Here is a 14,267-nt window from a genome sequence, read left to right on the forward strand (position 1 = left end):
CGTCGCTCAGTTCTTGGGCTGAAATCTTAGCGCTGGTGAATACCTCAGGCATCGGATATTACACCTCGACCTTCACTTGGCGGATCACCGCAACAAGTACTAGCTCGAGTGCACTTGGGGCTTATATCTCATTTGATAAGGTGCTGCACTATTGCGCGTGCAAGTTAATGGTGTAGAGCTACCTACGCTGGACACAACTCACGCCACGGCTGATCTATCATCTTACCTCCGGCCTGGGAAGAACAATGTGACAGCAATCGTGCCGACAACGCGGTGGAATTATCTCAAAACGATAATCGGTGCACTCGAGAGCTCGGGCTCACACCCTCTTCCCTTGGCGTTGGAGGGTTTGTTAGGCTTCCCTCTGCCATCCGCAGATGATGAAGGACTCTTGCCGGGAGTCAGAGCCACGTCATTCAAGCGAGTGACTCGTTGATGTGAGCATGCATAACCCATGCACAGGGACTTAGGCTGGGTGAGGAAGGACAGGGAATAACATGGTATGAGAACGATTTCGCCTACCACGGACGTTTTGGTTCTTTGCTTGTGTATAGTAGTCTGTATTAAATCGCACTGCATAATCGCAATACATATAAACGTAGTTGTCGCTTGTTGTACTGGTACCCGACCGGCCGCCGAACCCAGTTGAAAACATCGGTGAGATTAAGTTGTGACTGTCCAGCTCATTTGAGAGGAACCGGAGGCAAAATTGGACCCCATACGTTTCAAAAAGATGAAAGACTTCTGGAACCAGGGACCCAGCCTGTCTCTTCTATTGCCCACCTGATCCAACATCTATAGCTGTCATTGAGCCGAGAGTATATGCTCTCGATCAGATGTAAGCCCCAGCCTTCCATCCACCACAAAAAGTCCAAACGCCGCATCAGGACGCAGAAGTACGCAAGGATGCAGAGAGCTTCGCTATTGCCTTGTGCAACCAGAGCTATAAACTCGTCAGTGATTTTATAGAGCCAAATAAAGATTCCCCGGACCTTGTCGTCGTCTGACTGGGCCTTTAACTGGGGACCTCCATAAACTATCGCGTAGCTCCGCTTCAAATCATCCATTGCTAGCATCATTGCGTGCAAGTGCTCGGGCTCATCTTGCATGGTATCTCGGATGCTCGTCTCCAGCGCTCTCAGAGCTTCGTTTTCGAATGTATGCGAGATCCAGTAACGATGCGTTGTGAAGCCCGTCTCGAGCATAGCCGCCACAGGGGATCGACATAGGATGGCTTGCTCTGTCTCCATCACGGCACGAACACCACGAAATATCATTAACCATTCGGGCAAGACCCCATGTCTGGCGAGAAGAAAGCTATCCGGCTCTCTCGGCTTCCCAAATGCGACATAGTTTGTAAGGCTGCTGAACAAGAAGAGCTGCATGCAATTCTCGGCAGTGATTGTTGACAATAGTGGCAGCACCGAAGTCAAAGCCGCGTTGTGCTGAAGGAGAGCCTCGGCAATGTAAAAGTCCTTACGTTCCGACCTGAATTTCGCCAAATGCAGAGCGGAAAGCGAGAGCAAGCCTTTCAAAATGTATGGTGTGTCGAATCCTATCTGGGGAACATTTACCCGCCAGAAGTTGCGAATCATTGGGTCGGTCGAAAAGGTAAGGCATGCTGACGTCGTGTAATGATGAAGCAACTCAAGATCGTTGAGTTTGAACCCTCCAGAGAATTCGTGGTCGCAGAGACTCATCTGGGTTGAAGGACCCACTGAGCTCGGGTTGCTTGGTGCCGGTTCATGTATGATCAAATCACACTCAACGCCATGTTTCACGCAGTTCCGGCATGCGGGACGGCCTTCGTCGCACTGCCAGCGCAGCGTTAGTAGCTCATCCGTCAGTCCGCTGGCTATAGTCAGGGAGCCGCACTTTGACCTTTCGCTTCTTACAGGTTCGACAGCCAGTCTTAGACTTGGGAAGCCTTCTTCGGCTTCCTTCTGCTGGTCGGGGGGATTGGGACATGATCCGAGGCGACTCAAAGTTGTCAAGTAGCTGGTTCTGAAGATTCGGGTCCCTTCGCATTCTTCGCATATGGCTTCAGGTAGGTATTGAGCCACGCCGGGGTTTCAATGACTGAATCGGAACGTCCGAGTTGTTGTCAGCGATTCGTCATACCAGCACCGCTGTAGGAAAACGACTCGCTTCGAAAATTTTCTTGCCCCGCAAATACCCGAATGAGCGGGGCGATTACCTGACTCGCCTAGAACGACGTTTGCCCACCAACCCCTCCCGCTTCAAGTCGCAACCACAGGCACTCGCCACAAAACTACATGCTCAGCTTGATATACGCGATTCCACTACCGAATACGATACAGACTTCTATGTAGAAAAGTATCTTCTCACATCTTTGGGTTTCCTGCGTGATATGATCTTTGATATCATCCCAATGAGGCCGCAGGTTGCCTCCAGCTTCTCTACGTGATATGTGTCGGCGCAAACAGGCGTGGCCAAGAAACTCAAGCAACCGGGACGACCTCCCAGTGCGGTGGCATACACGAAACTCTTGTATGTATGTGGCTTAAAGAGACGCTATGACCGGGCAAGTTACCGGCTCGATTGATCCGAGTGAGTGTGCCCGGACCACCGCAGGCTCAGCGGGTCTTGGTATGTGAGACAGAGATTGCGAACACCAGATCAGTGACTGCTCTTCTAAGAATCGTGACACTCTCTTAGCCCTGGCCATCGCTTCAGTGGGATGTCGTTCTAGTTGGTCTCACAATTCAGCTCTTCACAGTAGGTTGCCATGTGGGAGCAAACGGATGCTGATCAGCTAGACCTCGGGTTGTTCGGATTCGGGGGGCTGAGCCAGGTCGCGGTAGAAGCAGCATTTATTTCGTTAGCTAGGATAACCCCAGCCTCAATCGATGAAGAACACGAATGCCAGCGAACAACTGCCGTGCTAGATGATGGCGAGGCTGATGGATTAATTTAATATTAGCATGAGCGATGAGCCTTACTCTGCGCCCTCTATGGAAGCTACCGACATTCTGACACTTCTCAACGTGTTTAACAATGCGAGCGGTTGTTTCATTTATCGAAAAAATGGTGACACCGTCTCGTGAGGATTTGGATACCGACACCATGAAGATGTATTGCATTCAAGATCTTGGGAACGGGCAGGCTTGATTATTTCAACGCCTGGGTTCTGTGATCGTCTCGCAGACTGCAGAAGAAGATGCTCCAGCTTTAATAGATTGGTCACTGACAATGCCATGGGGGCGTTGACGGCCTAGACTAATTACGACTGACTATAAAAACGTCAATATATATAGTATTGCATACAATAAATGTAAGACTTTCGACAAGGGTTTCAAGCACATCAACGGGCTTACCTTGATTATATATAAAATAGCAACTTGTATACAACTCCTGTTCATTTACTACACGTGGTACTCTTCTGCATGCCATCCCATCTCTCAAAATTCCTCGCATCCAAGTCAAACAGATCAAGCAACCTCCCCACCATCTGATCGAGAATATCATTAATAGACGACGGTCTCGTATAAAACCCGACCACCGGCGGCGCAATAATGGCCCCCGCTCTCGTCACCTCCATCATATTCCTCAAGTGAATCTCGCTGAACGGAGTCTCCCGTACGGATAAAACTAGCCTTTTTCTCTCCTTCAAACACACATCCGCTGCCCTCGTCACCAAATCATCACATATGCCCGCATTTATCGCCGCCAGCGTCTTGACGGAGCAAGGCGCGATGATCATGCCATCCACGCGGTAGGACCCGCTCGCAATCGGCGCGGCGAGGTCATGGGAACTGTAGGAGTGGTCTGCAAGGGCCTTGACCGCGGCCGGGGTGTAGTCCGTTTCCCATTTTATCGTTTCGGCGGCCCATTTGCTGATGATTATGTGCGTTTCGACGTTGAGGCGGCGTAGGGTTTGGAGTATGTGAATGCCAATTTGGGCGCCTGTCGCGCCTGTGATGGCGACAATGATTTTCTTGCGTGGTGTCGTCTCCTTCATAGTTGTGGTATTTGGTAGTAATTTGAAAAAGTGCTAGGTTCGATGATAGAGTCTAATAGTTTTAGTCTTAATAATAGGTTATGAATTTGGCACAGTCTGATTTTGCGGAACTTTAGAATTGAGAACGTGTCTTAGAGTTGTCGTACGAGACCTCAAAGGCCATGCCATACTTTCATATTTGTGAAGCTTGAAATAAGTGTCTCTCGGCGATTTCGGGGAATCATGAAAGTACCAGCAAGCCCGAACTGTCCGATTTTCACTTTACCCATAATGAGCTCACTCGACGAGCTTCACTCCGTGGATGACCCGCTCATGGGGCCGGAGATTTCGGAGCGCAGTGTATCTCGGCGACTTCGGAAGGCTCGCTCTTCACTGTTCTTGACGCAAGATATAGATATGTCTCGGCCGTCTCAGAGGTTGAACATTTTGTGAGACAAATAGAATTAATATTCTAGCGCCTTTCATTGTCCACTGTAATCTTATCCATCACAATCGACCTTCGAAAATTCGAAGAATATCATCATCCAAAATGTCATCTACAAATCCCCAAGACCTCCCACACATGAACTTCCGCTCCTTCGTTGAATCACTCAAAAGCGACGGCGACCTCGTCGAAATCAACGAAGAATGCGACCCCAACCTCGAAGTCGGTGCCGTCATCCGCAAAGTCGTCGAAAACGATGAGCGCGCCCCGCTCTTCAACAAGCTCAAAGGCCAAGATGCCGACGGCTTCTGGCGCATTCTCGGCGCGCCTAACTCGCTACGCGCCGATGCCCATCAGCGCTTCGGGCGTTTGGCGAGACATCTAGGGCTACCACCTACGTCGAGCATGAAAGAGATTCTCGACAAGATGGTCGCCGCGAAGAGTGCTGCCCCGATTCCACCCGTCGTCGTCGAGTCCGGTTCGTGTAAGGAGTTCCGCTTGACGCCTGACCAGTTCGATCTCACGAAGCTACCTGCCCCGATGCTCCACATGTCAGACGGAGGAAAGTACATTCAGACGTACGGCATGCATATTGTCCAGTCTCCCGACGGCAAGTGGACCAACTGGTCCATCGCTCGCGCAATGGTGCATGATAAGAACCACCTGGCGGGGCTCATCATTGAGCCACAGCATATCTGGCAGATCCACCAGATGTGGAAGAAGGAAGGCAAAGATATGCCGTGGGCGTTGGTGTTTGGCGTGCCGCCAGCAGCCATCATGGCAGCGAGCATGCCTTTGCCAGGGGGTTTGTCCGAGGCGGAATACATCGGATCCTTGGTCGGGACGCCATTGGAGGTTGTCAAGTGTGACACCAACGGGCTGTATGTTCCTGCCAATTCGGAAATTGTTTTTGAGGGTATTTGCTCGGCTACTGAGACGGCATCCGAAGGGCCGTTTGGCGAGATGCACGGGTACGTATTGGCGAGATATTCCTTCTAGGCTGGGAGTCACTGACATCTGTTCATAGTTACGTGTTCCCTGGCGATGCACACGCGCAGCCAAAGTACAGAGTTGATCTCATCACGCATCGCAAGGATGCCATTCTGCCCGTCTGTAACTGCGGCCGGTTGACTGACGAGACGGTAAGCTGGCCAGTCTGCAACTCACTTACTGCAACAGAGTAGCTGACTATAAGGATAGCACACCATGATCGGCCCCTTGGCTGCTGCCGAGATCGGATTCCTCCTCAAATCGCAGGGTCTCCCCATCAAGGAAGCCTTCTCCCCGTTTGAGTCGCAGGTGACATGGGTCGCTCTTCAAGTCGACACTGAGAAGCTTCGCGCCATGGGGACTAACGCCAAGGATTTCTGCCGGAAAATCGGTGACATCGTCTTCAACGACAAAGTGGGCTACACAATTCACCGCCTCGTCATTGTCGGAGACGACATCGACGTGTACGATTTCAAGGACGTCATCTGGGCTTTCTGCACGCGTTGCCGACCTGGCTTGGACGAGTACCACTTTGAAGACGTCCGTGGCTTCCCTCTGATCCCATACATGTCACACGGTAACGGCGACAAGCGTATGGGCGGCAAGGTCGTCTCAGATTGCCTGATGCCGACGGAATATAACGCCGGACGGGATTGGGAAGCTGCGGATTTCAAAGAGTCGTTCCCTGCTGAAGTCCAGGAGAAGGTGCTCCGAAGGTGGGAGACATTTGGTTTCACTTCAAAACAGTGAAGAGAGCCGGTCAAAATAGTATGTAGACCTAGAAAGATGAGTTGGGAACATACACAGAAGTCGTGAGGTGCCAGGAAAGCTTCATAGAATTCACACCATGTTTGGGAGGAATGAGTCGCCTCCGCCAAAGTAGTCTTGATCCGACATAATGTAGTCAAATGCGCCCAAGGGAGACATATCAAAATCAACCGGAAAGTCCCAGCTGAAGTCACCCGTGTCCCAAAAGCTAAGTAGTCAGCTTTCAGTAAACTTTCAACGGGCCAAAGTGACTTACTTGTCCTGCTCCATCAGCCCTGGATCATCTCCAGAGACAGGTTCTGGTCTAGCGCCGGACGCTGGTGGTTGACCCGTATTGGTATCGACTCTTGACTCTTGTGTATTTTCATCACGATCTGTCAGCGCTCGAAGAGTCTTGAGTGCCTGTAGTGCTTTCTGGAGAGTTCCCGAAAGGTGACCAGCGGAAAGTGGGATAGCAGCCGAGCCTGCATTGCTTTTCTCATCGGAAAGACTGGCGATAAGCTCGTCTTGAAGGAACCGCGTTTCTGGCAAGTACCTCGTTTCTCTCATGAGGCTCAGAAGCAAAATCGATGTTAGTCCGTTGTGAATGAAGGCCCAAGAGCGTCTCGCGTGTCCCGCGATCGACCTCAGGCGCACGTAAGCTCGTACACTTCGTCTAAGGGATTCCTGAAACTGCCCTAGAACATGCAGCCTGTCTTGCTCTTTCAAATTTGACGACCTGCTGCTGGATATATACGGTCGGCAAAGAGTGGAAATGACAAAGTGCCGGTGAAGTTCAAAGGCATAGTGTTCTTGAATATGAGAGATTGATGTGCTTGTTTTCAGGTCGACCAGATGTGGTGCCAAAAAAGACTCGATGGAGTTGATATCGTTGAGTATTGAAAATGGTTGGACTGATGAACTCGATCGTGAAGCCAGATGAGGCAGCGTGAAGTGGCAGAGCCAGTTCATGGCTTCAAGATACGAAAGACCATCGCCGTTTTGGTCAGCAAGGGGTGCCAAATCACCTATGAAGTCGAACTCGTAAGATGCTGGAGGACGACCGAAAGTGAGCGCTAGCAAAGAATCTTGCCAGACGATTGCCAGCCTATTATTTGGTCACCACATGTTTCTGTGACAGGAGACATGAAGAAAAATAAATACCTCAGGTTCTTTGCATCTCTATCAGACATTGAAGACGGGGGCTGACTGTTGGTCTTTCTATGAAGACCGAGGCATTGCGCAAGTCTTATGGTCGTGCCACCAAGAACCCAGGCTGCCTGAGGCTTCATGTCATTTTGGAGCACATTTCCTAACAAGAGCAGGGTTTGAACAGCTTCTTTCGATGGCCGGGCAAGGTAATCTGTTGATCGAAGCAGATCGAATGCTTGTTTAGCTGCAAGAAAATCAGTATCAAGTCTGACGTATCAAGCAATGAATGGCTCAGGGCGTACTGTGTCGTTGTGTGACGATAGTCCGCTGCTGCAAGTCCATATCGGAGAATTGAGCACCAGCAGCTAGGATGGCATGAAGCAGGGATAGCCAACGGTAGTCCTCGAGTGGCTCGGGACAACTCCTGTATTCTGTGTCATTTGTCGTGTAGATCAATCGACATATTTTTTCTTCGATAGCATTCAAATTGTACATAATGACATGGAAAGGTTGCACTCTCCGACGAAAATGTTCAAATAGTCTGACAATCTCTTGGTCACTGGGCAGAGACTGATACGATAATATCGACGCATTGTCATCTTTGCTGACACCAAGGAGAGGTAGAATGCCTGTTTCGAAAGCGGATTGCCGTGCTGGATCATCTCTCGATCGGATTGAACGCCGTCGAACCATGTTAACTACGGACGTGTCGGCCAAGAACAGACCGTCGCTGGTGTCGCGAGTGGTGGATGCATTCCTCGACGAAGACACTGCGTCCGCATTTGCGGTGACGTGCACTGAAGGACTAGGGAGGTGAAGCTCTCCTGCCTGGCCCTTGTTCTGGTCGATTATGGCCGCATCCGCACCTCTGCACTCACGGGACAGGTCTGGGGTCCGACTAGTCACGCGCGTTCTGCCTGCAGACTGTGCCGTCGAGCGCAGTGTGCCCAGCGATTGTCGGGGGGAACTCTCGTAATCGCACAAGTCTGGGTGTCCACGCTTCTCACAAGTCGAACACGGTAGCTGGTTGTCACATTTCACCTTTCGCTCTCGGCACGGCAGACACGACCTGGGGTTTCCGCGTACGCCGTTGCGGCTCCGTTGGCGCGATCTGAGCAACTCTTTGAGGGTTGCGCGGTTCGGAGTGTTCGGGGATTGGCGCAGTGTTGAATCCATGGGCACGGCCTTCGGCGCTCGGCATTGATGGACCGTGGAAGCAACCAGACCAGAAGTGAATGCTTTGAGATCAGATCGGATATTTCAAATTTGTCCGCTCTCTCATATCTCGGAGGAGAGGCAGAGCTCGTCAACGTGCGGGTCGTGACGTGTGATGTATCGCGATGAGGTCCCGTCTCTTCCTGGCTTCGGACTTCGGAAAAAAAAACCGGTCTCTGCTCGGAGCCACCGGACTGTGCACGGACTACATACGTACTTGTTTCTAGGGTATTTGGCGTTCCATATCAACAAAGAGGAGGGAGCTGTCATTGCGAGAGCGGCTGCTTGGTGTTAATCAAATATGCCCACAGGACACCAACCCACATCTCCCATTCAATTCTCACCATCTGCAAGATCAATACAACGATTAATTATTGTAAAAGTTGGTAAGATTTTTTCGTTGTTTACAGGTAGGGGCCATCCAGCCTGGGCTCGCGGGTTCCGTGAATCCTAGGGTTGGGGGAACGGATGTTTCAAAATGCTGACTCTAAATTATTGCAACAGCTTTGGATCGTCATATTTGAATTCATTGTTTTCTTTCCTATGTAGCGGCATAGTTCGCGATAGTTTCTCTTGTCCTTTGACAGCATTGAACTTATTAGACTTGTTTGGTGCCTGTCGCCTGATGCTGTTGCGCGACTTGCTCGAAGATACGTGCTTTCTTTCCCGCGTCGGCCGTGCCAGTGCGGTCATTAAACACTTCGTCCATCTCCTCGAGTGTCTTCCCGTTCGTCTCGGGGACGCAGAACCAAGTCCAGACGCAGCTGAGCAGACAGAAAACAGCGAAGAACACATACGCGCCAAATCCCGTTCCTTGGACGAGCGGTGGCGTGATGAGGCCGATGATGAAGTTCCAGAGCCAGTTATTGCAGGTGGAGATGGCGACACCTTTCGCTCGCAGGGAAGAGGGGAAGACTTCGGATGGCATCGCCCATGGAACAGGTCCCCAGCTGGAGCCGAATGCGATCATATAGGCCAATAGAAATGCGACACTAACCCAGCCCTGGGAGTAGATGGGTAAGTCAATAGAGCTCAAAGACGAAGACGCCAGGTCTCAGGAGCGACTTACCTCGGTGACATGCTTTGTCCAGTCATACGAGAACTTGCCCACGAGGATGGCAATTATGAAGTGTGCAAAGAACATGCAGCCACTTCCAACCAGCAGGAGCTTCCGGCGCCCGAATCGGTCCATGGTCCACAAACTACTGACGACGCCCACCAGCTGCGAAATATTGAGCACTCCAGACATGATGAGCTGCATATCAGTGTTGAGACCCATGGTTGCAAACAACGACGGGCTGTAGTAAATCAACGCATTGATACCGACCATCTGCTGGAAAAACATGAGCCCCGCGCCAACATGAGTCCGCCGAATGCAGCCAGAGCGGAGACAGTCCGTCCACGAGACGATCTCAAGCTTGATGAGGCTGGTCTTGTCGCTACTCCCAGCGAGTGTTGGGTGACGTTCGGCCATGACGGCCTTTTGGAACCTCGCCTCGGCTAGGATGTCCATCCATTCCCGGCGGACGCGATGGTCCGTGTCAGGAAGCGTGCGGAGCTTTGCCAAGGACCGCAACGCCGCGTCTTCGTGTCCCTTCGAGGCAAGCCACCTGGGCGAATATGGGAGCAGGATGGCGCCGAAACCAAGCAGGATGCCGGGAAGTATTTGTAGTAGGAATGGCAGCTGCCATGACCAGTGGTTCGGGATGACGCGTGTGCCGTATGTGATCCAAAACGCGACCACGATGCCGAAGACGATCGAGAGCTCTTCAAACACAAGCAAAGAGCCACGGATTTCTGGCGGAGAAATTTCAGAGATATAAACTGGGACCACCATTGACAGCCTAGGTGATTCGGAAAAGTCAGCCGAGGAACTTCATTCGAAAAGACGAACCGAAAATCGGTAAGAATGCTGAGCTAGGTGCCTCTTCGTGCATGTCATACTGGAAAAGCTACCAAGACAATAACGATGACCATTGCAAGGGGCAAGAGCGAACTCACATTCCAATGCCCAACCCTCCGATGAATCTACCCCCCACTAGCATGCCGTAGTCAACAGCAGATGTCTGGATCGCAGAGCCGATGCAAAAGACCACCACGGCCACCATGATTGACCGCTTCCTCGACAACCAGTCCGCGATCCAGCCCATGTTCAGGGCCCCAATGAGGGCGCCAAGGGTGATCATGGCCGTCATCAAACCCTTCTTGAACCCAGCACCGGCCGCATGATCCGAAACGTCAGGGAACCTGTTGAGGAACTGGTCCATGGTCAAGGTCACCGATATGACGCCCTGGTCGTAGCCAAAGAGGAAACCGCCGATGGCTGAGAAGGCGGCGCAGAGGCTGACATAGCGGGTTGCGAATATCCCCCGGAAGCCCGATGGCCCGTACGGTTCTATGATAACGGCGGCTGTGTCTGTTGTGAAGGCAGACTCTTGGTGTGCTACGTCAACAGGGTCGAGCATGGATTTATCGTTGGAGGATATCTGCTCAGCAGGAGCCACATCTTCTCTTCCTGGGGTAGCCATTGTACACGCAGCCTGGATGTTAAGCCTTGTTTAGAAGAAGTGAGGATATCGTCTTGTGGAAGAGAAACGACATATGACGCCTGGCGAATGCCCTGTATTTATGGACGGGCTGAATGCCGGGTTCCTGGCCACTTTAAATTCAGATTTACACCACGAGCGGGTCAAGACTCTTCCACACCTGTTACTGGGCGGAGGGGAAAATGCGTCAGCGTGCTGGGGTTTAGTGGGCCTCCCCCAAAGTGATCCGGGGAATTCGTGGGGGAGGCGTTTGGGGATTATGGGGTAGCTTGGTTTAAATGCCGAAACAGCTAGATCGCTATTGGCTGAAGCCCATTGTCTGCGACCTGCGTTGTTTATTCCCTGGCCACAATAGGCTATGCATCCCGAAAGTGGGCTCGAGTGTGCTCCGCTATTTCTTGGAGGCTCTGCATCGACGGGCTACATTCGCCGATAATGAACATAGCTCTGTCAGATTTGCATGGTCCAGCCAGCTCAGACATGTTACCTCATCTGGCTCGATACTTACTTGTCTGTCATGCACGCATCCCATCCATTGAAGGGCCCATTTTCCTTGGAGGGGATTCGGTTCCTCGAGGAAGATAAGGGTGTGATGAACGTGTAGATTATATTTATTGCAAATGTCAACTGAAAATGACCTGTCTTGTTTTCAATTCTATTGCGGGTTCAAACTGTCCATCAGTCTCCATTTTTCTCGCCTCTTCGGCCAAATCTGTGTTGCCTAGTAATAAAGATTTACCTATAACCTTCCAAGCCACCTCTTTTTGCTCACCAGTCACTGGGACCAAGACCCACGCCCTACTGAACGCGCAGTCCACTTCTAGCAGATCAGTTGGAATGGCCACAGCGACCGACCCTGGTGCCTTGGCGTTGATAGAATGGAAATTCTTCGTGCCTAAGAATCCCGTCAAGAGCGCCTGCTCACCGTATCGGGAGCACGGGGCCCGCAGGCATCGCCACGAGATCCAGTAGATGGACCGCGGATCCGTGACCCACGTCAAGAGCGCGAGAGCCGCTTCATATGTGAAATCGTGCTTATCGTCCTCCGCTTTGGGGCTGTTGACGCCCAACAACTCTAGAAACTTGTCCGCATTGGAGCTCAAATCTTCGTTGGCCCGAAAGTCCGCGTAAATGCCAGTATTGTAGTTGAAACGCACCACGTCGCGCTCGAGCTGCGACCATAGACGCTGCGCCAGACCGCGTCCACTGGCCATGACGGCTGCCAAGAACTGACGGCGGGGCATCTCCATCTCCTCATCAGCCCGAAACTGCTGCACAGCGCTGGGCAGTGTGGCCTTGAGGGGCGGCGGTGTGCTCTTGATCGCATCTGGGAAGACGGCGTACGTCCTATTGAGCTCCTCTTCGGTGGCCTTCTCAAAAGAATGTTTAAAAAAAACTAGGTCAACCTCCAGTCGAGTCACTGAGATGCTATGGATGCCTTTGACATCTCCAAGACTGAATTTGCCAAAGGACGTGTCTGCACTCGTTATGGGCCGCATCAGCCATGACTGACTCCCGCCGACCATCAACGGCTGCATGCTCGCGAAAGTTAACGGCCTCTTTTCCCCAGCTGCCAACGCCAACAGGTTGGCGAGATAATACACCTCGTCCAGGGTCGGCTCTTCAAGCTTAACGTATGCGAGGCCAAGCCCAAGGAGATTGACGCACACGCTGAGCCGATCCCCCGGCTTTAAGCAGTCTGTCTGGGCAACGCTGTTGAACCGCGCCATGAAACTGGACTTAATCGATCCTGCCTTGCGATCAGGGCTGTCCCAAAGCGGCGACGTGCGGTCATCGAGCCCAGACAAGATTGGGTTGACATATGCACTATCTGGAGACTGGTGGCCAAGCTTCACGATCACCGTCACCAGTATTGCTTGCAGCGTGAGCCACTGGACCGTGACGGTTCTGTCTGTTCCATGTCCCAGGACGAAAACAGTATTGTGCACCTGCTGATGCCTCTTGGTAGACCACGGCTCCCCCACGACGAACTCGTGATAGCACCAAGCCCGTCTCCACCATCGCGCCCGGGCTACCTTGTCAAACAGTGAGATGAGAAGGGTGGTGTCACCGTCAGAAGGCATTTCAGCAACGTCCCAGCGCAAGGTGGCGAAGTTATACCGACTAAATAGAGCGACTTCGTCATCCGTGAGTTCAACGTCTTCCAGGAGCACCACCAGCCTGCGACACGACTTGTAGATAATGTCCATGCACGCAATTGCCCGCTGCTGCTCCTCCCCATCCTGCTGGTTGACACAAATCTGATCCATCCAAATTCCCTCCCGAGGGTGGCCGCGCAATGTCAATATTGCATCCACGAAGCGCTTGCCCACGGGCCACAACCCATTCGGCTCAGGGGCCGAGTGCGGTGTGCCGGGCCAGCTCTTGCTGTGCCAACTGTAGCTGATAGCCAAGTATTGTCTAATGACAAAGGCGCCGTCCAACGGAACCCCAGAAGGGCTCGAGCAGATCAGTCGAAACGGCGTGTCAAGAATGACACCCGATGTCCGGGGTTGGAATCTTTCAGCTACATCCGGTGCCCATGACTGGAGGTTGCGCAGGATGAGATCAGCTTCTTCACGACTAGAGTCGAGCCTGTCGATCGCCTCCAAGAAGAGGTTGGACTTGTTGCGCCGGGTCAAGGACAGCTTGAAAAGGTCGGGCGAAACCTGCTTAACCTTCAAGTTTTGCTCGTCTTCCGAGGGAGAAAATTCAATCAAAGCACTCATTTTTATGGCTCAGCTTCAATAATCTTGGTAACACTAGAAATCACGAAAGCGAGACCTGAGGTCATGCGAGAAAATGACGGGGTTTACCTCAGAACACGCCTCGGGCCTAATCGGGCATCTCAGCTACGCCACAGCGCTTGGCTAATTTCGATAGGTTGACTCTCGACGCTCACCTGGACGGCCCAAAGTTGAATTCAAGTCAGCGACCCACATGTATCCACTCCGCCCCTCAGTGAGGAAGCCCGACTTCCCGTGCCTATTTCGATGAATCTAGGGATTGTCTACTCGGGCCGTTCCTGCAAGAAAGTCTTTCGCCTGACCCTGCCCAATTCCGTCAAATTATATCCCGTATTTTATATCAACCTGCCGACATGGTATCAATAATTGACTGCTGCCTGACACCATCGATAATGGATATGAATGTAATGACATGTCTCCAAATTGAATCCCTCCGTGCCCTCGATGGCTGGAAGAGTCTTGTA

The 14,267-nt window shown here is 51.9% G+C and overlaps 6 protein-coding genes across 6 annotated transcripts; 2 read left to right on the top strand and 4 right to left on the bottom strand.

Annotated features, from left to right (window-relative positions):
* Positions 1-725: 725 nt before the first annotated feature.
* J7T55_005271 (uncharacterized protein) lies at positions 726-1,700 on the bottom strand (the record flags this gene model as incomplete). The annotated part of the gene is made up of 1 exon (XM_053133579.1): positions 726-1,700. The coding sequence occupies one exon, from the start codon at positions 1,698-1,700 to the stop codon at positions 726-728; it is 975 nt and encodes a 324-aa protein (XP_052988457.1).
* A 45-nt stretch (positions 1,701-1,745) lies between these two features.
* Positions 1,746-2,428, top strand: J7T55_005272 (uncharacterized protein; the record flags this gene model as incomplete). Its single annotated transcript, XM_053133581.1, has 3 exons — positions 1,746-1,827; positions 1,999-2,047; positions 2,125-2,428. 3 exons carry the CDS (start codon positions 1,746-1,748, stop codon positions 2,426-2,428), a joined length of 435 nt encoding a protein of 144 aa, XP_052988458.1.
* A 951-nt stretch (positions 2,429-3,379) lies between these two features.
* On the bottom strand, positions 3,380-3,982 carry J7T55_005273 (3-octaprenyl-4-hydroxybenzoate carboxy-lyase UbiX; the record flags this gene model as incomplete). Its single annotated transcript, XM_053133582.1, has 1 exon — positions 3,380-3,982. One exon carries the CDS (start codon positions 3,980-3,982, stop codon positions 3,380-3,382), a length of 603 nt encoding a protein of 200 aa, XP_052988459.1.
* A 529-nt stretch (positions 3,983-4,511) lies between these two features.
* Positions 4,512-6,146, top strand: J7T55_005274 (uncharacterized protein; the record flags this gene model as incomplete). The annotated part of the gene is made up of 3 exons (XM_053133583.1): positions 4,512-5,377; positions 5,434-5,548; positions 5,607-6,146. 3 exons carry the CDS (start codon positions 4,512-4,514, stop codon positions 6,144-6,146), a joined length of 1,521 nt encoding a protein of 506 aa, XP_052988460.1.
* Positions 6,147-6,236: 90 nt separating this feature from the next.
* Positions 6,237-8,780, bottom strand: J7T55_005275 (fungal specific transcription factor; the record flags this gene model as incomplete). Its single annotated transcript, XM_053133584.1, has 7 exons — positions 6,237-6,372; positions 6,421-7,251; positions 7,308-7,539; positions 7,598-7,719; positions 7,873-8,281; positions 8,337-8,533; positions 8,728-8,780. 7 exons carry the CDS (start codon positions 8,778-8,780, stop codon positions 6,237-6,239), a joined length of 1,980 nt encoding a protein of 659 aa, XP_052988461.1.
* A 328-nt stretch (positions 8,781-9,108) lies between these two features.
* J7T55_005276 (uncharacterized protein) lies at positions 9,109-13,785 on the bottom strand (the record flags this gene model as incomplete). The annotated part of the gene is made up of 5 exons (XM_053133585.1): positions 9,109-9,513; positions 9,580-10,354; positions 10,512-11,063; positions 11,565-11,694; positions 11,829-13,785. 5 exons carry the CDS (start codon positions 13,783-13,785, stop codon positions 9,109-9,111), a joined length of 3,819 nt encoding a protein of 1,272 aa, XP_052988462.1.
* Between the last annotated feature and the right edge of the window lie 482 nt (positions 13,786-14,267).

This window comes from Diaporthe amygdali (genome assembly GCF_026229845.1).
Source record: "Diaporthe amygdali strain CAA958 chromosome Unknown NODE_38_length_435494_cov_65_447576, whole genome shotgun sequence".
Taxonomy (NCBI): Eukaryota; Fungi; Ascomycota; class Sordariomycetes; order Diaporthales; family Diaporthaceae; genus Diaporthe; species Diaporthe amygdali.